The following is a 24,206-nucleotide window of genomic DNA, read 5'->3' as shown; positions in this document are numbered from 1 at the left end:
ACGTGAAGTCAAGTAGGCCTTAGGAAGCATTACTATGAACAGAGCTAGGGGAGGTGATGGAATTCCAGCTGAGCTATTTTAAATCCTAAAAGATAACGCTATGAAAGTGCTGCACTCAATATGCCAAAATTTGGAAAACTCAGCAGTGGCCACAGGACTGGAAAAGGTCAGTTTTCATTACAATCCCAAAGAAAGGCAACACAAAAGAATGTTCATACTACCATACAATTGCGCTCATTTCACATGCTAGCAATGTCATGCTCGAAATCCTTCAAGCTACGCTTCAACAGTATGTGAATTGAGAAATTCCAGATGTACAAGCTGGATTTAGAAAAGGCAGAGGAACCAGAAATCAAATAGCCAACATCCCTTGGATCACAGAAAAAACAAGGGAATTCCAGAAAAACATCTACTTTTGTTTCATTGACCACGCTAAAGCCTTTGACTGTGTGGATCACAACAAACTGTTGAAAATTCTTAAAGAGATGGGAATAACAAACCAGCTTACCTGTCTCCTGAGAAACCTGTATGCAGGTCAAGAAGCAATAGTTAGAACCAGACATGGAACAACAGACTGGTTCAAAATTGGGAAAGGAGTATGTCAACACTGTATATTATCATCCTGCTTATTTAACTTATATGCAGAGTACATAATGCAAAATGCTGGGCTGGATGAATCACAAGCTAGAATCAAGACTGCCAGGAGAAATATCAACAACCTCAGATATGCAGATAAAACCACTCTAATGGCAGAAAGTGAAGAGGACTTAAAGAACCTCTTGATCAAGGTGAAAGAGGAAACTGAAAAAGCTGGCTTAAAACTCAGCACTCAAAAAACTAAGATCATGGCATCTAGTCCCATCACTTCATGGCAAATAGGGAAAAAGTGGAAACAGTGACAGATTTTATTTTCTTGGGCTCCAAAATCACTGCGGACAGTGACTGTAGCCATGAAATTAAAGGATGTTTGCTCCTTGGAAGAAAAGCCATGTCAAACTTAGCATATTAAAAAACAGAGACATCACTTTGCTGGCAAAGGTCCATATAGTCAAAGCTATACTTTTCCCAGTGGTCATATACGGATGTGAGAATTGGACCATAAAGAAGGCTGAGTGCTGAAGAATTGATGCTTTCGAACTGTGGTGCTGGAGAAGACTCTTGGGAGTCCCGCGGACAGCAAGGAGGTCAAATTAGTCAATCCTAAAGGAAATCAGTCCTGAATATTCATTGGAAGGACTGATGCTGATGCTCCAATACTTTGTCCACCTGATGCAAAGAGCCAACTCATTGGAAAAGACTCTGATGCCGGGAAAGATTTAGGGCAAGAGAAGGGGACAACAGAAAGGTGAGATGATTGTATGGGATCATCAACTCAATGGACATGCGTTTGAGCAAACTCTGTAAGATAGTGAAGAATGTATGTACTGCAGTTCTTGGGGTGGCAAAGAGTTGAAAAGGACTTAACAACAATCCTAGTCTTTCTTTTGAGTTTTTAAAAAATTTAAGCTCTTCCTTTCCAAACTACCTAAGTTGGAGAATTAGAACATTAATTTTAGACTTTCTATTTTTTGAGGTAAGTCATTGAAGCCATAGATATCCTTTTATGCACTGTTTTGGCTATATCTTACAAGTTCTCATATAGGATTTTCATAATTTTTTCGTTCAAATGTATTTTTGTTTCTATATGGTAGACATCTGTACAGAAAATTTCAATTTGAGGCTAAGTTAAAGAAAGATTGATTAATCAAGTACATTGAAGCAGACATCCTATTACGTTATTTTCAAAATGACTTATATTTGCAAGATAAAGTATATTAAGTAGAAAAAATTACATGTTTTGCTTCTTCAAAATTCCTTTCTTCTGCCAGAAATTGGGAACATCTCTCTTGGAGGCACAAACATGAAGCTTCCACGTTTTTTTGTTTTTTGTTTTTTTTGTCATCAAGAAAGGAGCAATATTACAGAGATCAAGGCAGTTTCTCTTTCTCTCTCTCCATCTGTCTACCTGCCAGACTTGCAGCCAAGTGAAGTGGCTATGCCTCTGAGCCTCTAGCTGTCCCATCTCTTGTTAGAAGGATAAGTGCCTTTCAGGGGCACAAGAGTGGGAAATCTGACTCTCTCTTGGGATCCCATTACATTCCCTAATCCAACTTTACCAGGAATAAATCAGATGACATATTTGAATTCTCACATTAATCTTGTGTTTACTTCTCAGGTGCTTCAGAGTCTGGAGGGAAAGGAAATAGAGTTTTGGAGAACTCTCAACAAATACTTAAAGAAAAGCAAGACTTGTTTAATTTCAGCTTCTTCTGGTGGGAATGAGGAATTGGTGTCAGTGGCTAGGGTGTCACAAGTCTGATAAAGACTAGGGCTTCCTTCTAAAGCTGAAACGTGGGGGAGAGAAAAGGAAGCAAGGTGTTCTTTTCGGTTATGAAATGTTTTGGGTGGGGGGAATAGAAGCAAAAAAAGAAAATGTATTTTGAAAAACAAAATGTCCTGTATGCCTTTGATTAATAAGCACACAGCACACATGGCAAAGAGACGAATTAGAGAGAGAACGGCAAATAATGTACCAGGCGTTCAAACTCCACAAGAGCAAACAAACATCCTGGGTGCCCAGGGGTTTCCTTTGTATGCCTGAGCCCTGCACATTTTGGTATCTAGGTTACCAGCCTTCCCAAATTACTGATTTTGCCACAGTAAGTGGAGGCGATGCTCGTGAGAACAACCTGGCCCACGTGAGTATGTTGTGCTCCGCGGGGCAGCACGGCCTGGACACACTACCCTGGTGTCAATTACAGCCTCGCTTAGCAAATTGACCGTGGGGAGCCAGCAAATCCATGAAGAGGGGAACACGGAACTGATTTCCTTTGCAGTACTAAGGAAGCTATTATAGAAAGTGCATTGAGAACTATACACCTCGTAGGCAAAGTATTTACTTAGAATTCAGCTGTCGAGTGGCTCTACCCTGGGCAAGGATAACTCCAGTGCCTGTCATCTCTGTATACTTGCTTTTTGTATGCTCACTTAGTCATGTCTGACTCTTTGCCACCCCATGGACTGTAGCCCACCAGGCTTCTCTGTCCATGGGATTTTACAGACGAGAATACTGGTGTGGGTTGCCATTTTCTTCTCCAGGGGATCTTCCCGACCCAAGGGATCTAACCCTGGTCTCTTGCATCTCCTGCATTGGCAGGCAGATTGTTTACTGCTCGCATCACCTGGGAAGTTCTGAGGGGGAAAGAAAGGATGCTGTTGCTTCAAAACACCCTCTGCAGATATTCTGTCTTCAGGTCAGAATATTGAACACTTGAATATCAAAATGTATTGAACACTTATTCTTATTCAAGGACAGTAGTGTTAGATATCAAAGGAAACACAGAAAACAATGTATACAAAACCACGTTTAGGGAGACAAGAGGCTTGTTCCACATGGTATTGTGGAGCAGTCAGAGTGATGAGGCATTATAATCAATTGCTAAATGGTGGAACAAGATTTAGAGAAGAGTGAAATCACTGGTCTGAGGAAGGAGAGTCATAAAAGAGAAAGATTTTGACAGAAAGGCAGTTGTAATTAGAATATCTGGGTTTATATTTTAGTCATATTGCTCACAAGGACTTTGGGGGAGTAAACCTCTCTTCAAGAAGCCTCAGTATCCCAATCTGGAAAATGGGAGCAATATTATCTCCCTAAAGAAGTCTGTAAATAAGCTAATGTGAAGTGCCAGCAGAGTCTGTCTAGCTTACTGTGATCCACCATTTCACTATGTTAAGTGGAAGTGGCCAATGGGCACAGAGCAGGGGGAGCTGGAATAGAAGCAGGAAAGTAGAAACTGAACAAAGCAGGATGGAATGAGGGTGCATCGTGGGAAATGATGGGAAATGAGGATGATGATGGAAGGGTCTGGAAACTGGGCAGAGTATTTTAGACTTGATGGGAGAGGCAACATGCGCCACTGGAGAGTGGAAAAATTAACAGTGGCCATTTACGAATATAGTGAAAAGTGGTAGTTGCTCAGTCACGTCTAACTCTTTGTGACTCCACGGACGGTAGTCTGCCAGGCTCCTTTGTCCATGGAATTCCCTAGGCAAGAATACTGGAATGGACAGTCATTCCCTTCTCCAGGGGATCTTCCTGAGCCAGGGATCAAACCAGAGTCTCCTGCATTGCAGGTAGATTCTTTACCATCTGAGCCACCTGGGAAGCCCATCCAGGAAAATAAAAGAGAGAAAACACACAGGCAGGAGGCAAGGAGACCAACGTGAATGATTCGCTGCTTCAGGCAGGAGGTGATGAGAACCTGCTATCTTTAGCTCTCTGTACGTTTTTCTCTTCCTTTATGTTGTTGTTCAGTCACTAAGTTGTGTCTGATTCACTGCAACCCCCCGGACTGAAGCCCTCCCAGGCTCCCCTGTCCATGGAATTCTCCAAGCAAGAATACTAGAGTTGGCTGCCATGCCTTTCTCCAGGGGATCTTCCTGACCTAGGGATTGAACTCGGGTCTCCTGCAGTGCAGGTAGGTTCTTTACCATCTGAGCCACGAGGGAAGCTCATAAGCGCACCACGTATTTGTTTATCACTTTAAATACTCACAAAGTACTTATACAAACTTTATGGCATTTTGAATTGGCAACCTTTGGCATACTGTCACTACGTAGCAAAAATAAACTGCTAAGTTCAGAGTTAAACGCTTTAGCTATGGTATCTAGCTGATGAGTGGCAGAGAGGGGATTCAAACCTTGACTCAGACCCAACTTCATGGAAAGGGTAGCTGAACCAGTGCCAGGAAAAGAGTTGCTGGAATCATCCGCATTGTAATATGAAAGTCCAGCCCAGTGATAAGTGTGTGTAGGGAGAGACCAGGGGCTTGGGTTCAGATGGAGATTTGTACCCTTTCTCTTTTTTAAGAAAGTTAATTTTATTTTTATTTATTTATTTGGTTGCATAGGGTCTTAGTTGCAGCATGTGGGCTCATCATTGCCCCTTGGGATGTGCGATCTTAGTTCCCCAACCAGGGATGGAACCCACATCCCCTTATTGGAAGGCAGAGTCTTAACCACTGGACCACCAGGGAAGTGCCCACCTTTTCTCTTTCTTTTGACCCTGGGCAAGTCATTTGACCCCTTGAAGTAGTTTCTTTGTGGGAGGGAAAATTCCTTTTTCCTGGCTTCATGTTTCTACGGGCAGGAACACCCAGTGGAATAGCATTCTGGGTCCTTCTCCTTTTCTCACGTCTTCCCAGTGGAGGGGGAGCGGCTGGTCTGACTGGTTAATTCAGGAGAAAGAGATGAGCATGCATGGTGGCCCCTTCTACTGTCCTCTTCCTGGAGATTGGCTAATTCAAAGAAAGTCCACCCTGTTCCTCCAGACGACAAGCTTCACAGGGGTGGGGGCAGGTTCCTAGGGGACGGTTGTTTGGGTGGTGGCCCCTGGTAGCTCAGTCTGTAAAGAATACGCCTGCAATGCAGGAGACCTAGGTTCAATCCCTGGGTTGGGAAGATCCCTTGGAGAAGGAAATGGCTACCCACTCCAATATTCTTGCCTGGGGAATCCCATGGACAGCTACAGCCCAAGGGGTCACAAGAGTTGGACACGACTTAGTGACTAAACCACAAATGCTTCTGGTCTCATTGGCCTCCAAAGCTGCATTGTGTTCATCAACCGAGTGGTGACCAGATATCAAAGCTGCCCATTTGATCCCCTTGTCTGAAGCTCTGTTAGGGAAGACATTCTTCACTGGTATATAACCTCACAAAGTTATTATGAATATTAAAGATAATATATGTTAAATACTGGCATAAAGAAAAATGGTCATTACTTCTGTGGGTCCATAAATTTTCTTCATCAGCAATTAAACTTGGATTGTTCCTTCATTTCTGGAAACACTGGGTGAGAATTTTCATTTTTAATTACAGTCAAATCTCATGAAAACAACATCAGCAAGTCATTCAAATTAAGCTTTTTAAAAACTGGTGAGTAGCCAATACTGCTCAAGGTAATTTTGTTACACTGATTTTTTTGGTATCAGGTACCAAAACCCAGTGTGATTAAACCTTCATGGACAAGTTTACAGGTACAAAAAAGTTGATCACTTTTCTTTTTGGTTGAGAAGCAGAGGAATTCTTAAAGTATCCTCAAAATAGCTCCAATTCCTCCTCGAAATCATGAAGTGGCTCACTGGGACATATATCCTAAGCTGGACATCCTTTGTCTCATGACATGTGGGAGAAATAGGGCATAAGAAGGACTGGAGAACAGGGTCCCTTTTAGAAATCAGAGATCAGTAAAGCTCATTTTTGGATAATGTATAACCTGAGTATAAAATCATTTTGAAATCCAATTTTGGCAAAAGTGAATAAACACACACATCTGCACAGACAGTACCTTAGGGAGCAAACTGAAAGTTCAGCCTGGGTTCCAGTCAGATGCATGTGGCTCAAATTATCAAACGGCTTTGCTGCAGTGAGCATTTATCAACACCCCCTTAGCCCAACTCCCAACACATGCCCACACAGCCTCCAGGGCTAAAGATACTATTATTGGATACTGCAGAGAAGCAATTAAGCTCCAGCAGATGATTGGCAAACGCTTTCTAAGTACTTCCTGTGCACAAGGTGCTCAGCCCCCACAACAAAGCTGGGGGTGTCCTTCACGGCCTCCCTACCTCTTTCATGATCTTGATGGCTTCCACACGGTGCTGGGGTGGGGGGTAGAGCAGCACACGGTGGTAGAGGGACTGCAACACGGGCTTCATGGAGTCCACCGACCCCACCAGCCGCACCAGCTCAGCCGCGATGTAGTAGATGGTCCGGGCCACTGGCCCACTCAGGGCTGGCGCTGTGGAGGAGCAGCCCGAACCCCGGCCGTGGTCGGAAACCCCAGGAGACACAGAGTCTGACTCGATGCTGGTACTCGTGCTGCTGCTGTGTGCAGAGGTGATGGTTTTATCATGAATCGGATTCCCCAGGATCACGATGAGAGCGGGGCAAAGGTTCTTCCTGAGAGGGGAGGAGAGGAAAGATCAGTTTCCCTTCAAGCCAGATGATGAAACATGAATACTATCCTGAGGGTAAACACCAGGTGCCCCAAAAATGACACGTAAGAGCTGGGCTCTTTACTGCCCCTTTTTCTGGCTACCTCCTGCTCCAGCATGTCCTGTCTCTCCATCACTCCTGGGGATAGCAACAGAATACTTTTCTTCATAATTCAAGCTGGGGTTAACTATATAAACTATCAAGAGAAGTATCAGAAAGCATCTTCTATGAAGAAAATGGACTCAAAGTGCTAAATGGCTTAGTGATAAAGTTTCATTTTATTATAAATAATGAAATTACTTATATTTCTCATTTGAGAAGTTAATTTAAAATTCTGACACACATCACACTGATACACAGCACTCAACTTTCTCCCTGTCAGATTAGCCCAGGAACCCAGAGCAACTTGCTGGCTGCCTGAGGGCCCTGTCATTTGTGTGAATCTCTGACTGTGATTAAGAGACTAGTTTGCAGGTTGAGATGGAGAGAGTACCACGGTGAGGTTGCGAAGAAGGTTCAGTTATGGTAAAGGGGAACTATCTCTCCTGTGCAATTCACTGGTGACTTTATATGATTTAGAACATAGGCTTTCATGATCTTGTGATGTAAATAAAATGCAGGTGGGCCTTGGGAGGCATAGTTGGTTAAAATAACTATCCTTTACTCTCCGTAGCTTGGTCTGGTACATATAAGCAAAGCACTCTTTCCCTCTAATACATTTACACAGAAATGGAACAAGAGAGGCACAGATGCCACAGGAAGGGACCCACAGACCCAGCCGGACGGAGCGAGCCCCCGGGCCTAGCGCAGAGCCAGCGTGGGCATCAAGATGAGTCCTCACCAGATGAGGTCTGTGAAGCCTCGGTGCAGCTGCATGGAGGAGGAGGAGCTGCTGAGCACGGACAGGATGCACTCCAGGTACAGGAGCTGCAGCTGCTGGCTGTCACTGCGGGGAACAGAACCAACACACAAACACATCCAAAGTAAAGGGAAGATTAAAGAGGTGATGTGTGGGAAACACTTGAGAAAATGTTAGGCATCACAGAGTGTTAATTTGGGGGGAGGTTGGTAATGTCATGGGTTGCCTTCTGTTCCCCCCACCTCCATTTCACACTTTGAGGTCCTAATCCCTGGTACCTCAAAGATGGTCTTATTTGGAGGTGGGGTCTTTACACAGGCAACCAAGTTAAAGCAAAGCCATTAGGGTAGATCCTCATTCAACAGGATTGGTATCCTATGGTTTTTCCAGTAGTCATGTATGGATGTGAGAGTTGGACTATAAAGAAGGCTGAAAGTGTTAGTCACTCAGTCATGTTTGACTCTCTGTAACCCACCAGGTTCTTCTGTCCATGGAATTCTCCAAGCAGGAATACTGGAGTGGGTGGCCATTTCCTTCTCCAGGGGATCCTCCCCATCCAGGTACCGAACCTGGGTATCCTTCATTGCAGGCAGACTCTTTACCGACTGAGCCACCAGGGAAGTGCAAAGAAGGCTGAGTGCCAAAGAACTGATGCTTTCAAACTGTGGTGCTGGAGAAGACTCTTCAGAATCCCTTGAACAGCAAGATCAAACTGGTCAATCCTGAAGGAAATCAATCCTGAATATTCACTGGAAGAACTGATGCTGAAGCTCTAATTCTTTGGCCACCTGATGCAAACAGCCAATTCATTGGGAAAGACCCTGATGCTGGGAAAGACTGAAGGCAGGACGAGAAGGGGATGACAGAGGATGAGATGGTTGGATGGCATCATTGACTCAATGGACACAAGTTTGAACAAACTGTGGGAGATGGTGAGGGACAGGGAAGCCTGGCATGCTGCATTCGTGGGGTCTTGAAGAGTTGGACATGACTGAGGAACTAAACAATCATCTTCATAAAACAGGGAAATTTGGACACAGAAATACATATGGAGGGAAGACAATGTGAAGAGACAAGGGGAGTAGATGAGGAGTGAAGCCTCCCAGCTCTGAGAAGAAACCAACCCTGCTGACATTCTGATCTCCAGCCTCCAGAACTATGAGACAATGGATTTCTGTTATTAAAGCCACTTTTTTGTGATACACAGTTTGTGATACTTTGTTTTGGCAGCCCCAGCAAACCAATTAGGATGATTTTTCTGTAATAAACTTGATTTTTTAGAAGTTTTGATTTATAGAAAAATGTAGCATGGTACAGAATGTGGCCATATTTTACCCAGCCCTGTACGTGGTTTATCCTATTAGTAACATCTTACCATTAAAGAACAAATTAACAGTTACCATTAAGGAACAAATATTGATATATTGACTTAAGTCTACAGTTTACTCCAGAAATACTAAATTTTAATATATTTGTCTAAATTTTTCAAGACACTATGTACTATGATATCTTTTAGATGGTTAATACTTTACTAACTTGCATTTGGCTTTTCTTCTTTATTTTTTTTTTTTAAATCACCAGTGTTTTTCAATGGACAAATTATTTTTCTCATAGTTATTACTATACAGTTCTTCATTAGAACCAGATATTTTTAAAAAACATATAACTTTATGAGATGCACACTTTTATACCTGGACTAAATTTTCTGCCTAATCCACCAGAAAGTACTAAAATCCAAGTGGGTTGTCTTTCTGACCAATCATTTGACTCATTATTAAGAAAAATAATTAAATGCCCTATTAAAAAATGTTTTATCTTTCAAACTATCAGTTGATCATCACAAAACTAAAATAACCATAGACAATAAAAAGTCTCAACTTCTGAAATCACTGGAAATAAACCCAGAGAAAAGTTACAAGCAGTCAAGTTTCCCACGAGTACCTATCAGCAAAGCATGCTGTAGCAATACGGCAACCCCAGGGCATAGGACTCAATGACAGAGACAGCTCATTGCCAAGGAAACTGGCCCGGAATCTCCTTGGAGACCGAATGCAGCTGCTTTTCTGTGGGCTGCTGCAGTCTGGCAAAATAAGTACTTGTGGCCTGGCATGAGTCACGTCATTAGAGGCACACCTTCATGCAGGCCCTTCACTAGATATACGGATGTGTGTGCACAGGGTGTACATTTCATATTTGCCTGACAACAGGTGAATCTGTGGAATGCACAGGGCAGAAAGGAGCCTAGAAACCAGCCAAGACTTTCAACACACAATAGGGAATATGCGCCCACTTAGGAGGCCTGTGAGTCACTCTGCCTGGCCTTTTGTTGGAGCAGGTTGAGTGTCTGCTGGTCTCACTCTTTGCTCGTCTCTGGATTTCCTCCAGGCTCAAGATACACAGAGAACAGCTCCTGTAGGTGACAGGGGTCCATGAAGAAGAAGCAGGGCAGACCCGGCACCACACCCTCAGTCTCTGGAGTTCTTAAAATTGGTTTTGTTTTGAGCTGTTTTGACTTTACCTCCCTTAGAAACAGATTCAAATTTAGTTAGAAAAAGGAGAGAGAGTTAATTGCATAGGAGTGGAATGGAATTAGAATGTGCAATACGAAGGTCACCCTTGCCTCACTGATTCCTCTCTGACATTCTGTTCTGGGAAGAGAGGGAAGTGGGAGAGGGTGTGGGAGACCAACAAGCAGAGAATGAAGAAATATATTCCTAAGCCCAGTGATTCTCCCCCAAATTCTTAGATTTAAACAGCATTGTCTAACTCAATCTGCCTAATAGAGTGTTCTATTAATACCACATCTCCAAGGCATGTGAGTTAACCTGTATGCCTGAAAGCATTTTCTGAATACTCCTAGGAGACCGAACATATCATGAGTATATACCCCTATAAAGCTAAAGCCCCAGGAGGTATACAAGTACTAATTTTGGAAATGGATATTGAGAGAGGAAGTAATGACCTGCCTCTTGAGAAACCTGTATGCAGGTCAAGAAGCAACAGTTAGAACTGGACATGGAACAACAGACTGGTTCCAAATAGGAAAAGGAGTACGTCAAGGCTGTATACTGTCACCCTGCTTATTTAACTTATATGCAGAGTACATCATGAGAAACGCTGGGCTGGAGGAAGCACAAGCTGGAATCAAGATTGCTGGGAGAAATATCAATAACCTCAGATATGCAGATGACACCACCCTTATGGCAGAAAGTGATGAAGAACTAAGGAGCCTCTTGATGAAAGTGAAAGAGGAGAGTGAAAAAGTTGGCTTAAAGCTCAACATTCAGAAAACTAAGATCATGGCATCTGGTCCCATCACTTCATGGCAAATAGATGGGAAAATAGTGAAACAGTGGCTGACTATTTTTCTGGGCTCCAGAATCACTGAAGATGGTGACTGCAGACATGAAATTAAAAGATGCTTACTCCTTGGAAGGAAAGTTATGACCAACCTAGACAGCATATTCAAAAGCAGAGACATTACTTTGTCAACAAAGGTCCATCTAGTCAAGGCTATGGTTTTTCCAGTAGTCATGTATGGATGTGAGAGTTGGACTATAAAGAAGGCTGAGCACTGAAGAATTGATGCTTTTGAACTGTGGTTTTGGAGAAGACTCTTGAGAGTCCCTTGGACTGCAAGGAGATCCAACCAGTCCATCCTAAAGGAGATCAGTCCTGGGTGTTCATTGGAAGGACTGATGTTGAAGCTGAAACTCCAATACTTTGGCCACCTGATGCGAAGAGCTGACTCATTGGAAAAGACCCTGATGCTGAAAGATTTAGGGCAGGAGGAGAAGGAGACGACAGAGGATGAGATGGTTGGATGGCATCACCGACTCAATGGACATGGGTTTGGGTAGACTCTGGCAGTTGGTGATAGACAGGGAGGCCTGGCGTGCTGTGGTTCATGGGATCATAAAGAGTCAGACACGACTGAGTGACTGAACTGAATGAACTGAATGACCATAGAAGCTGAAGCTGAAACTCCAATACTTTGGCCACCTGATGCGAAGAACTGACTCATTGGAAAAGACCCTGATGCTGGGAAGGATTGAAGGCAGGAGGAGAAGGGAACAACAGAAGATGAGATGGTTGGATGGCATCACTGACTTGATGGACATGAGTTTGAGTAAGATCCAGGAGTTGGTGATGGATGGAAGCCTGGTGTGCTGCAATCCATGGGGTTGCAAAGAGTTGGACACGACTGAGTGACTGAACTGAACTGAATGACCATAGTGTGATTTCAGACAAAGAACCTATTTAGAAGTTAGAAGAGGTGTCAAGATTAGCCAACAGAAAATAAAAGGACTTAAAGCAATAAAATCAGAAGAAACTATACAGATATGAAAATCCAACAAAGAAAACTAAACCACCAGAGTGAGGGCAGCCAAGGGCATGGTATCATCTGATTAGGTGGTCTAAAGGTCTCCCAGTGAAGCTGCACTAAACCTGCTATAGCTCAGCTTCTACAGCAACAGAACCCCTGTTGTAGGGCACTGCAGTCATGATGGGAAAGACTGCAACCAAACAAGTCTCTAGAGGCAGAATTATGGTAAGGAAATTGCTTTGAAAAACCAAGCAAGACTATGAGAATCCTATAAAAAAAAAATCATTAAGCTCTATAACAATATGCCTAAAGGCACCTTTGATCCAATATTCAATGAGAAATCCTAGAAAACACATGTGTGTCACATGAGTTATTTTTTTCCATTTAAAGCCTATCATTTAGTTACATGATTGAGATGTTTCCATTTTTCAGTGACTGATAGAAATGTATGACCTTTAGTTTCTAATACACGTATGTGAACATTTGTGATGTTTATGCAATGTATTTTTCTAACAATCTACAGTCCAAATTTCTAATGTAAGAAACTCCTAAATCCACTGTAAACTAGCATTAGCACTGATAATTCTGAAAGCAAACAAGCTTTTTAGAGCTAATAGTTATCAAATATTTATTATGTGCTGTGCAGCAAAAAAAGATTCCACTTATACAAGTACTTCCTCGAAGATATTGATCTGAATGTCTTTAATAATAATTACACAATAAGCATTACTTAGGACTGTATAAGGTAAACTAGGTCATATGGTTGCCCTACAGTAGAGGTCCCTGTAGGGGACATTAGAGGCATTCAGGTTTTAAAGACCATGAACCGAACCCCAGATGCCAGGCAGGGCCTTACTGGACTTTGCTAAAAGCTCATTCTGGACCAACAAACAATGGTATCATTTACAGACCCATAGATTCATTCTCACTTATCTTGATGACTATTTTTAAATTTATTAATGGCATAATTACCTTGAGCTATTATTAGCACTTTTGTAGCACTTAAAATTCTTAGATTTTTCCCTAAACAAACTACTCAGGAAAAAAAAGGTTCACTTCTTTGTTTTCCCTTGGCAGCTCAGTAATGAACATAGCTTTTATATTTTCAAAGTTTTGGTGGTCTTTGGTTTATTTTCTGACAATGCTAAGACCTGAGATGGGGGGGTGGGCCGAGAAGAATTCTTGACAGCTGGCAATAGCCAGCTGTGTGTTCCCCTGGGAAACATCAACAATTGCACAGAATGTTAATATCAGATGAGGACTCTTTAAGACGATGATGGAACAAGATGAAAGCAATCTATAATCACATCTGAACAGAAATTTTAAAAAAAATCTGTACAATTACAAAAATGACCAAATATCACCCTCCCCTGTAAGCGACCCTTGCTGATTCTCCAGTGACAACTCTGGCTCCCATCTAGCCCTCTTGTCTAGATGACGACAGCTGGGTTGGCCAAAAAGTTCATATGGGTTTTCCTGTAAGATTTTATGGAAAAACCCAAGGGAGCTTTTTGGCCAACTCAATAGGATGTTCAATGCTAGAATTGCCCCTCACTTTCTGACAGTGCCCAATTCTTGAACAGAACATCCAAGTCCTTTAATCCACCTGATATTACCCAACTCAGGTACAAATCCTGTAACAATTCCTAACACCCACCCTTTTACTGGATGCCCCATCATTCCTCATAGTGTACAGGCTCCCTTGCTATAGCAAGTTAATAAACCTAATTCTGTTTATTCTGATCTTGGTGGGCACTGACAATCTTTTAGGTTAATTTTCTAGCTTAATCCATACAAAAGCCCTAGAATATTTTATATTACTAATATTACATATTACTATTATGATTATAATGCAAATTAACAATATATTGAACTGTGTTATAATCAAGTATATTAATATTAAAATATTACTAGTATACTATTACAATATTATGGTATACTTCGATATTATTATTCAGTTCAGTTCAGTCACTAAGTCGTGTCTGACTCTTTGCAACCCCATGAATCGCAGCACACCAGGCCTCCCTGTCCATCACCATCTCCCAGAGTTCATTCAAACTCATGTCCATCGAGTGAGTCAGTGATGCCATCCAGCCATCTCATCCTCTGTCGTCCCCTTCTCCTCCTGCCCCCAATCCTCCCAGCATCAGAGTCTTCCAATGAGTCAACTCTTCACATGAGGTGGCCAAAGTACTGGAGTTTCAGCTTTAGCATCATTCCTTCCAAGTAACACCCAGGGCTGATCTCCTTTAGAATGGACTGGTTGGATCTCCTTGCAGTCCAAGGGACTCTCAAGAGTCTTCTCCAACATATTATTAATATAAAATAACATGATAATAACAACTAATTAGAGGATATATAAACTTAGGGTGGTTGAGATCTCTGATCAAAGTCAAGGCTAGTGAGGAGTAAAACACGGGTTTTTTTAACTCCGGTAATCCAACAAAACTGGAGAAGGAAATGGCAATCCACTCCAGTACGCTTGCCTGGAAAATTCCATGGACTGGACACAGAGAGTCAGACACAACTGAGTGACTAACACGATCCAACAAAAATAATGCAGTTGAACCAACAGTAAACAAACTGTGATTTATCACAGCATTAGTCACTCAGTTGTGTCAGACTCTTTGCAACCCCATGGACTGCAGCACACCTGACTTCCCTGTCCTTCACTATCTCCTGGAGTTTGCTCAAACTTCTGTTCATTGAGTAGGTGATGCTATCCAACCATCTCATCCTCTGTTACCCCTTTCTCCTGCCTTCAATCTTTCCCAGCATCAGGGTCTTTTCCAATGAGTCAGTTCCTCGCATCAGGTGGCCAAAGTGTTGGAGCTTCAGCTTCAGTCCTTCCAATGAATATTTGGGTTGATTTCCTTTAGAACTGACTGGTGGTTGGATCTCCTTGTAGTCCAGGGGACTCTCAAGAGTCTCTATAATGGGATTGTTTCTCCCAGCTCATGACAATACATAAAATTCTACAGCAAAACCTTCTGAATTATCCAATGTCTAGTTTTCATTAAACAGTAATATGTCTTTTCCATTTCAAAGGGCACTTCAGAATCCTACTGTGTTGCAGTTAATTATATGTGTATCTGGTAGAGGTTTTCATCTCAACTTGGCAAATCTGGCCTTTTTATGATTTGTCTTTACTACAAATGCATAAGTTATCAACTTACTGCCTGGAGAGCTGGGGCAATGAACATCACAGATAACCTAATACCACTGATTAAACTGGCATGCAAATAAATGACAAGTATATAAAAGTCAGAATAACACAGTCTTTTAAAAGATAAGTGAGTGAGCTCACAGGCTCAGGAGATGTCAGAAAAAAATAAAAAATGACCACCCAGGCCTATCCTGCCATTTAGTAAAGGAGGAGAAAGGTCCAATAGTTTGATAAGAAGGCTCATTTAGAGTCATACACCTGGGATGAGCCAGGTTAGGACTAGCCCTCACATAACTCTTAGCCAACATTCTTTCCACTAACCTCCATTAGAAATTTGCATCCTTCAGTAATCATGTTTGACCAAGTGGGCTTGCCCAAGATCACTGAATACACTTCTCAGGAATGACGGTGAATTTACGAATGGCAGGAGGCGGGGAAACCACTGTCCCTGTACTCTGCAACTCTAAGTGATGCTATGGGCAAAAGTTCGTTCAGAAGTAGGCCCTGAGCAGACCAGAGCACCAGTGTTGAAGGCACTTACTTGATGGCAGCTTGGAGCTTCTCACACAGAACAGTGAGCACGGAGACAAGGTCATCACAGAGGGACTCTACTGTTGACCCTTCAAAGAGAGGAGGCGACAGGCATTAGACATCGGCAGCAGAGCACTACAGGCTTACTCAACACTCCTTCCCATCCTCTGCTTTAGATACTTTCAACTGAAAAGATGATTTTCAGATGCTGAGCCTTCCTCAGGCCACCGAAAGCATCAGAGAGAATTAAATATCATCATTCCTTTCCAAGGTAAGACACTCAAAAGATAATCCAGGAAGGAAATACGAAACTATTAACTATAAGTAAAGTTCATTCACACTTAACGAAAGAAGATTTGGTTAATTTAAGAAACAACACAATTGATAACAATTTTCTCAATATTTAGGCCAGCAGACTATACATGTATCCCTTATTCTGATATCTTGAATTTCTGGGTCTTTTGAGCAGACTTGAGTTGTATCCTAGAGAGATAATCTACAGTGGCATGAAAGAAAGATGGACTTTTCAAACTAGGAAACTAGGGAAAGGGGCAAAATAAGTTAGTCACCATCTCTACCTATTTCAGCTATTTGTCCCAGCGTCCTCAGGGTACACGACCTTTGTTGTTAAAGGAGCAACAGTCAGTGTCAGAAAAAATAATTTTCCCTCCAAACACGTTCATGTCCAGAATCTAGCAACAAAACTCCCACAGAATTGTACTGGAAAAATTGTACTGAACTTCAGAATCTGTTCAAGTCCTGGTCTACAGCTTGTTGACTGCATGAGCTTGGGTAAGCTTCAGTTTTGCTTCAATTAAGCTTAAGTTTTGCCTTTGGCAAGTGGGGTTAAATAATGTCTCAGCACTGCTAGGCCAAGGAAAGTAACAAGTGGAAGCATCTGCTTTTTTAAAATAAAAACCTGTGGAGATCTATACAAATGTGGCCAAGTATTTGAGGAATGTATAAATGCATGAATGAATGACCATGAGGTCAAAGAAGAGGGAGAAAAAAAATGCCAGGAGTGTAAGAAGAAAAATAAAATTGAAAGATGGCAGGGAAATGAGAAATGGCTGATCCTCAGAATTTAAGATCTTAAATGCAAAAAAAAAAAAAAAAAAAGTTGAGAAATGATAAAGTGCAATGATAAAAGACAGTTTAAAATAAATGAAACCCATAAGGAATCCTGAAATTTAATTTTAGGTAAATTTCAAATTGAGTCCATCAATTTTTTACTGATACAATATTTAAATATGCATGCTTAACCAAGAGAACTTTGATCTCTTTTTTAGTTTATAAAATCATCCTACATTAAAGTGAAAACATTGTGGGAACTGCAATAATCAAAAGAGATGAAAAATCTTGGCTCATACCACTAAGAGCTTTAAAAGGTGAAAAGACGCTGCAATACTTGTAGCCCAAGAATACAGGGAAGTGTGACAAAAACACACTCAAGCAGTGCTTTAAAAGAAAATGATCTAAAACAGTAATTTCCTTTCATTTATTCTTTTTCTCCTAATTGTGGTTGTTTAGCTACTTCTTTTTCTTCCTTATATTTCCTTTTTCCTTTTCTCTCTACCCTACCCCTTTCTTCCATTAACTGGCAAAAATATCAAAGTAAAAAATTTTTTTTAACACTTAAAAAAATATTTATTTGACTGCACCAGGTCTTAGATGTGGCGCTTGGGATCTTCAGTCAGGGATTGAACCCGGGCCCCCTGTATTGGGAGTGTAGGCTCTTAGCCACTGGACCACTATGCAAGTACCCTCAACATTTTAAAAATTACTGAATAAAATCCTAGATAAAACTGATATTTTAGTTTTTCAATCAGATGATTTGAATTTTTCATCTCTTTTACAGAAAACAATACCATCAAACATTTTTAAGAAAGCAAAGTGCTTGTCTATTATAGTGGATATTTTTTCCTTTCCTATGAATCAGAATGAAAGTTCCTTACCTTGATTTTATTTGCTACTTAAACCTGGCTGTCTGTCCTTCCCTGTGAGATGACTTATTTTTCATAACAAAACTTCATAAACATCCAGGTGTAATAGCATTTGGTGCCAGTCAGGTTTCTACCATTTTGTATTCCAGTTCTCATTTTAACAGTTAATGAACCTGACTTCATGAAGAGTAAAGTAACTACAAAACCAGCCTCCAACAGGAAGGTGTGTGAAGTTAATTTCCCTGGCACAGTTGGAACAGGAACAGGTATGGCTGGGCACAGGATGTAGGAACAGAAGGAAACAATGGCTGATTAAAGCTAAGCAGAGCCAAGGAGAATGGGAAGCTAACCCAAGAGCTTTTACTCAGCCTTATATCTGCACACTGAGCACACAGTAGGTGTTCTTATACCCACTTTTTCAACTGAATGTGCAAAAATAAAATCCAATACCTTGACTCCTGAATTCCTGGGGGACATCCGGGTTTTCAATTATCTAGTAAGGGAGACACACACAGGACAGTTAGGAGATTCAGGCAAGAAAAATCCTGACTGTTCAACAATGGAAAAGTCTAGGAAACAAAATGTCATCTGAATGTTCTGGGCTCTGCTAACTTACCTAGGTGCACCTTCCAGCTCTTGATAGCATTTCAGTACTCATGGCACTTATGAAAAGGCTATTATGTCTGGAACCGAGTTATTATCAGTTTCAAAAATAACTCAGCCAAGAGTCCACAACTCCCTGGAAGTTTAAGCCCTATGGTGCACTAGATCATTCTAGGGTGTTGCAGAGCTATGACTGGGGGCAGTACCTGCCTAAACATGTGAGTTCTCTTTGCATAAAGAACAATTTGTCCCAAAGTCACAAATAGCACTCTGAGTGGCACCTAGTGAATACAGATTCTTAGTCATAAGCAGGATCAGTTTCCTGGACTTTGACGTACAGGTCCACAAGAGCTGCTGGTCAGAAGCACCAGCTTCCTATTTGAGGGGGGAGGGTATTAACTTTCAATTGTCTGACCAGACAGACCACTCCAGGTCACCACTAGGTAGACCTGGGACTATTAGGGTAGAGGCAGAACCTTGAGGGAAGGGAGAAGAGGAAGGAAGAGATATTTACTAGTAGTAAGACTTACTTCCCATTGTAGGGATAATTCAGTGACTACTGAGTTGAGAGCAGGAAGGCAGCCTTACCCCTTAGCACTGGGAGATAATAAGAAGGCATTTTCATGCCAATTAACTACCAGATATAAATTATTGCCACAGGGCTGATCTTTTTAAAGCTTGTTACAGGCACATATTTCTACTATTCTCTGTTCATAAATTTGTAAGCTCAGCAGCTTCCACAGAATTTTGGGGAAGTGTGATGTTAATGCCAACAGCTCAGTACATGGCTAAATATTAAGGTCAGAACAATGTTTTTTGGAAGAAATCAATCTGAATCATTTTTATGGAGAGGAGAACTACTATCTCCTACCCCCCCAGATATTTACATATGGCATTTTTTCTTTTTAAAATGCTTAACAATAATTTAACAATGGCTTTTGTCAACGAAATAATTCAATAATAACACTTGATAGTAAATTCAGGGTTTCTGAGGATACAAAACAAAATCAAACTGAGTAATCTGCCCTGGGCATAGGGATGGGGAGGGGCTAGACATTAAGTTGATGATACATTTCATGCTAAGCTTTTGGCATTCTAGATTTATTTTCTTTCCACTGTCTTTAAGTCTTTCTAATTCTGAGATGGCCTGTGATGTGTTTCCAGTGACGGGTCATGCTAAGCACTATACACATCTCCTCCAAGTGATGCTAGTGTCCCGTGGGAGGACGTGCAGCCTCACCATTCCTGGGAACCACTCCCCTGTAATAGCTTTTTAAAATTAACCATTCTTAGGTAGTAAAACTTATGTCTCCCTCTACTAGACTTCAAATGTACTTCAAATATTAGCATCCTGAGAATCATGTTTTTCTGGGACACAAAAACATCTCCAGGGACCTACTGAGTAATAGAAAGGAAATTAACAGGAAACACTAATTTTCTATCTAATTTGGGATCTTGCCCCCGGATGGGGTGAGTCCAGATGGTCAGTGACAAGCAGGACCAGAAGGCTGATTAGCCACATTACACAGGATACAGGCACACAACCTTCCAGTTTCATCCAGACCTCTGCAACTATACCGGTCACCTTACCTGTCACTCTAACAGAAGAGCAAGATGAGCTAGAAATCAGTCTTTTTACTTAAAACCTAAAATTCTCCTACTTAAAAATTTCAAAGTATAATTAAACTAATATAAATGAAATCACTTTGAGAATACAAAGTTTCATTTTAATGCTTCATCTTAAAACATTACTGTTATAGTATTTCCCATCACATTGTCACCTAGCAAGGATGGAATGTGACTGTATACTAATATAAGGACTCTCAACATTTTAGGTTTATTTCCATTAAAAATACATTTTTCTCTTAATGCTTTCTACTTACAGACTTGAATTTCTTTTAAACTAATATTTCTACAGCATCCTGTTCAAAACCCTAGTATAAACAAAATAGTTTTTAACAAAGAGAAAGCTAATGTAATAAAAATATCTCAAGTTTAAACAATTTTTTAAGAGAAATTTAGGCTTTAGATATAGCAAACAAAAAATCAGTTTCCGCTCCCCCCCTCCAGATTAGTGTTTTATTTTTTTAAACACTGGCTGCCAGATCACATGTTAATAACTTGGACTGGACTCAGTAAGGAGACCAAGGCATTTGTTCTGGCTCTTTCATTGATAAGCTCATTAACTTTAGATTTCAATTTCACCTCTCTGGGCTTCATCTTCCCCACTTGTTTTTCTAAGGAATAAAAGAATTTGACCAGATAATCTCTAATGTTTCACTCAACTCCATAATTTTCTAAAAATTAGAAAATAATTGAAGTTAAAAATCAGAAATAGTTGAAGTTAAATATGAACTCTTCATTTCTATAATTTCTGAGATATTCTGAATTGCTGCTGGAGATATTCTATTCTAAAATAATAACAAGTGTTCATTCAGAATACTTTTTGCAAATTTTAAAAAATTTTAATCTCAGTTATTAGAGACAGACTTAAAAAAAAAAAACAACACCAGTTTTGAAGAGGAATCATCTCATTAACATTCCCAGAAGATAATATATACAAAAAGCTGATTACATTTACATTTTTTCCCAGGAATGCTCATTTTAAACAATCTGCTCAAGTTAAGAGCAAAAAGCTCAAGTGGGCTCTGATGACAGAGAGAAGATAAATTCAGATTCTTCACTGCCACACTCTTTTATTTCACAAAGAGAAACATATACCCCAAGTTTCAAGTTGCATACTTAACTGCCAGTAATTTTTCTTAATTTTGAATTTACTTGAGTGTTTGTTAATACATCACAATATTTTTATATAAAATTGTTCAATCTGTGATGTTTAGAACACGATTTTAAAAGAAAAGTGAGTTTTAAAATAATGACTAAAACAATAACCAAAACCACAAGGAAAAATCTCTCTTTAAACTTTGGAGGGAAACAGGCAAAAACATATTTAAAGAGTTTAATTTATATAAATAAAAGTTCAAATGAACCAAGCCAGCCCTTCCTAACGTTTCAGTAGGAAGCAGCCCTGGCGGGGGAGGGGAGAGCACAGAAGATGTGGGACACTCATCATGCGATTACACAGAGTCACTGGCAAGACCGGGATGAACGTGTGGGTACCGAGAGGCTCACCGTGTTCTCCTGCCTTTGTCGTAACTGTAAAGTCAAGTCACTCAGCATTTGACTGAGAGTTGCCCGCACAGCAGTGTTTATACTACGCTGGTGACAGCTACATATGTATGTTTCAATGCACACCTGGTAAAGAAATAAGATAGCAACATACACACTCTGTAGATATCAGTTCATTACCAACATGCTTTGGAAGTAATTGGAGGGGATGTTAAATCCCTCTTAAATAGAAAGTCAGCCTGATTGAGGACTAGTTATCAATGAGTGCTATTAAATATTTTAAGTCCCTGGGAATTTGTTTTTAATCATAGAGGAAAAGTAATCTTTCTCTAAAGACAATCACTCTTCAAAGCTTACTATTCTGAGCATCACAGAAGAATGCAAATAAGTGATTTTTAGATTAAAAAAACAGTTCTATCCAAAACAAACTCAGGTGGCTGGAAATTAATCAGGAAAAATTCTCTCCATGGCAAAATAGGAACAGAATTTATTAACTCCTGAGTTGGGGAAAAGGGTTAATGAATCCCTTTCTCCTCTATAAACAAGTTTAACCTTGGATTAACTCTCTGTGTTCTTTTGGAAACCTGATAAAGGTGGGACACATCAGCTGTGTTACTAGGCAGTATGACTTAGGGTAAAAATGTCCCCCCGATTACTAAGCTGCATCTGAATTTAGAAAACTGTGAACAAATTATAAAAACCTGGTGAGAAGTTTCCTTGGGTAGCTCTTGTCACTGAGGGAACTCTGCCAGCTCAACTCATGGAGTTGTTACAGAATATTGGTTCCTACACAGTTGAAACCTGGGGCTCCAAATCCAAGGTGACTCTGCACCCACAGAGATGGCTCTTATCTTTTTGCTCCTAAGCTGGCATTTGAGAGCCAGAGACTGGCCTCTGGACTGCAGCAAGGACTCCTGTGAAAGATAAATGCCTGCCTGTGTCCTGTTTCTATTCCCTGTCCTAGATTCTGCTAATCAAACATAAAGCCAGTTGTGATCTACTGCTGCTGCTGCTGCTAAGTCGCTTCAGTCGTGTCCAACTCTGTGCAACCCCATAGACGGCAGCCCACCAGGCTCCTCCGTCCCTGGGATTCTCCAGGCAAGAACATTGGAGTGGGTTGCCATTTCCTCCTCCAATGCATGAAAGTGAAAAGTGAAAGTGAAGTCGCTCAGTCGTGTCCGACTCCTAGCGACCCCATGGACTGCAGCCCACCAGGCCCCTCCATCCATGGGATTTTCCAGGCAAGAGTACTGGAGTGGATTGGGTCTTGCAAATCTGAATGTCTAGTTGAACATTAGACAACTCCCTGAAGGCTGCAGCATGGAGAAGTCCCAATTTGAGGGGGAAAATCCCTCATTTGATGTTAACGATGTTAAATGGCATGGCTTTTCAGATTTTATTGCCTCTAATTCTTTTAGAAACTATAGGAATGGACAATAAATGCATGCTTTAAAATTTTTCCCACTTTTTCCTCTCCATAACGTATGTCATCCTTTTCATTTCCCAAGCATATTTAGTCCCACAAAAAGGAATAAAGGGGGGCTTCCCTGGTGGCTCAGTGGTAAAGAATCCGCCTGCCAATGCAGGAGACACGGGTTCAATTCCTGATGTGGGAAGATCCCACACGTTGTGGAGCAGCTAAGCCTGTGTACCCAAACTATTAAGCCTGTGCTCTAGAGCCTGGGAACTGCAGCTAGTGAAGCCGGAGCACCCGAGAGCCCAGGCTCCACAAGAGAAACCACTGCAATGAGAAGCCTGTGCACCATGACTAGAGAAAAGCCTGAGCAGCAACAGAAACCCAGCACAGCCAAAAATAAAGCTGAAAAGGGGGGGGGGGGATTTAATATACCTTGATTACTTTTCTAGGAGTAACTTCAAGACTGCAATGACAATAATAGGGTTCTCACCCAAAGTGAAAGTGAAGTTGCTCAGTTGTGTCTGACTCTTGGCGACCCCATGGACTGTAGCCTACCAGGTTCCTCTGTCCATGGGATTCTCCAGGCAAGAGTACTGGAGTGGGTTGCCATTTCCTTCTCCAGGGAAGGCAAGTTTAATTTGATAACTGATAACTGAGATGGGGGAGAAACTCAATGTGAACCTTTGCTGCTGCTACTGCTTAAGCTAGACCTTTCTGTTAGGCCTCATTATTAAAAATCTTTTTGTAAAATTAACTAGGTAAAAGCAAATATTTCCTAGCAAATATTTCCTTAATTTACCTCCTATTGAACGCTTGATATTCCAAATGAGCTGTGAAAACTCAAAAATGTATTTGGAAGTTGGCTTAGATTAATTTAAGTTAAAAAATAAGGGCAAATTCCAAAATATATTTGTCAAGTTACCATTTTAGGGTATATCAGTTTTAAACTCATTTTTTCAAACAATCATGGATTATAATGTACCTGAAAGTAGAATTTATACGTACTTAGAAAAAAAGTGTTTTAATCTTGAAAGACTTTTACTTTTGCACGTGATGAAATAGTTTAAAAATTGTGAAAATACATCTGAGTGTGATATTTCACTATGATGAAACCAAATTCTCCACAGTGTAATTAGGCACACTCACGAAGGCAATGGCACCCCACTCCAGTACTCTTGCCTGGAAAATCCCATGGA

The 24,206-nt window shown here is 41.0% G+C and overlaps 1 protein-coding gene across 3 annotated transcripts in view; it reads right to left on the bottom strand.

Moving 5' to 3' along the window:
• The window catches only part of ARFGEF3 (ARFGEF family member 3), a 174,278-nt gene that overhangs the window by 68,511 nt on the left and 81,561 nt on the right, over positions 1-24,206 (bottom strand). For 2 of the 3 annotated variants that reach the window (XM_070796259.1, XM_070796261.1), the window contains 5 exons: positions 21,597-21,719; positions 18,312-18,354; positions 15,929-16,007; positions 7,877-7,981; positions 6,666-6,999 (listed from right to left, as the gene is read on the bottom strand). In XM_070796259.1, the coding sequence (XP_070652360.1) occupies positions 6,666-6,999; positions 7,877-7,981; positions 15,929-16,007; positions 18,312-18,354; positions 21,597-21,719 (684 nt within the window). The remainder of the gene's footprint in view (positions 1-6,665; positions 7,000-7,876; positions 7,982-15,928; positions 16,008-18,311; positions 18,355-21,596; positions 21,720-24,206) is intronic. The other variant, XM_070796260.1, reaches the window with a different exon arrangement.

This window comes from Bos indicus, chromosome 9 (genome assembly GCF_029378745.1).
Source record: "Bos indicus isolate NIAB-ARS_2022 breed Sahiwal x Tharparkar chromosome 9, NIAB-ARS_B.indTharparkar_mat_pri_1.0, whole genome shotgun sequence".
Taxonomy (NCBI): Eukaryota; Metazoa; Chordata; class Mammalia; order Artiodactyla; family Bovidae; genus Bos; species Bos indicus.
This window is presented reverse-complemented; position numbering and strand designations above follow the sequence as displayed.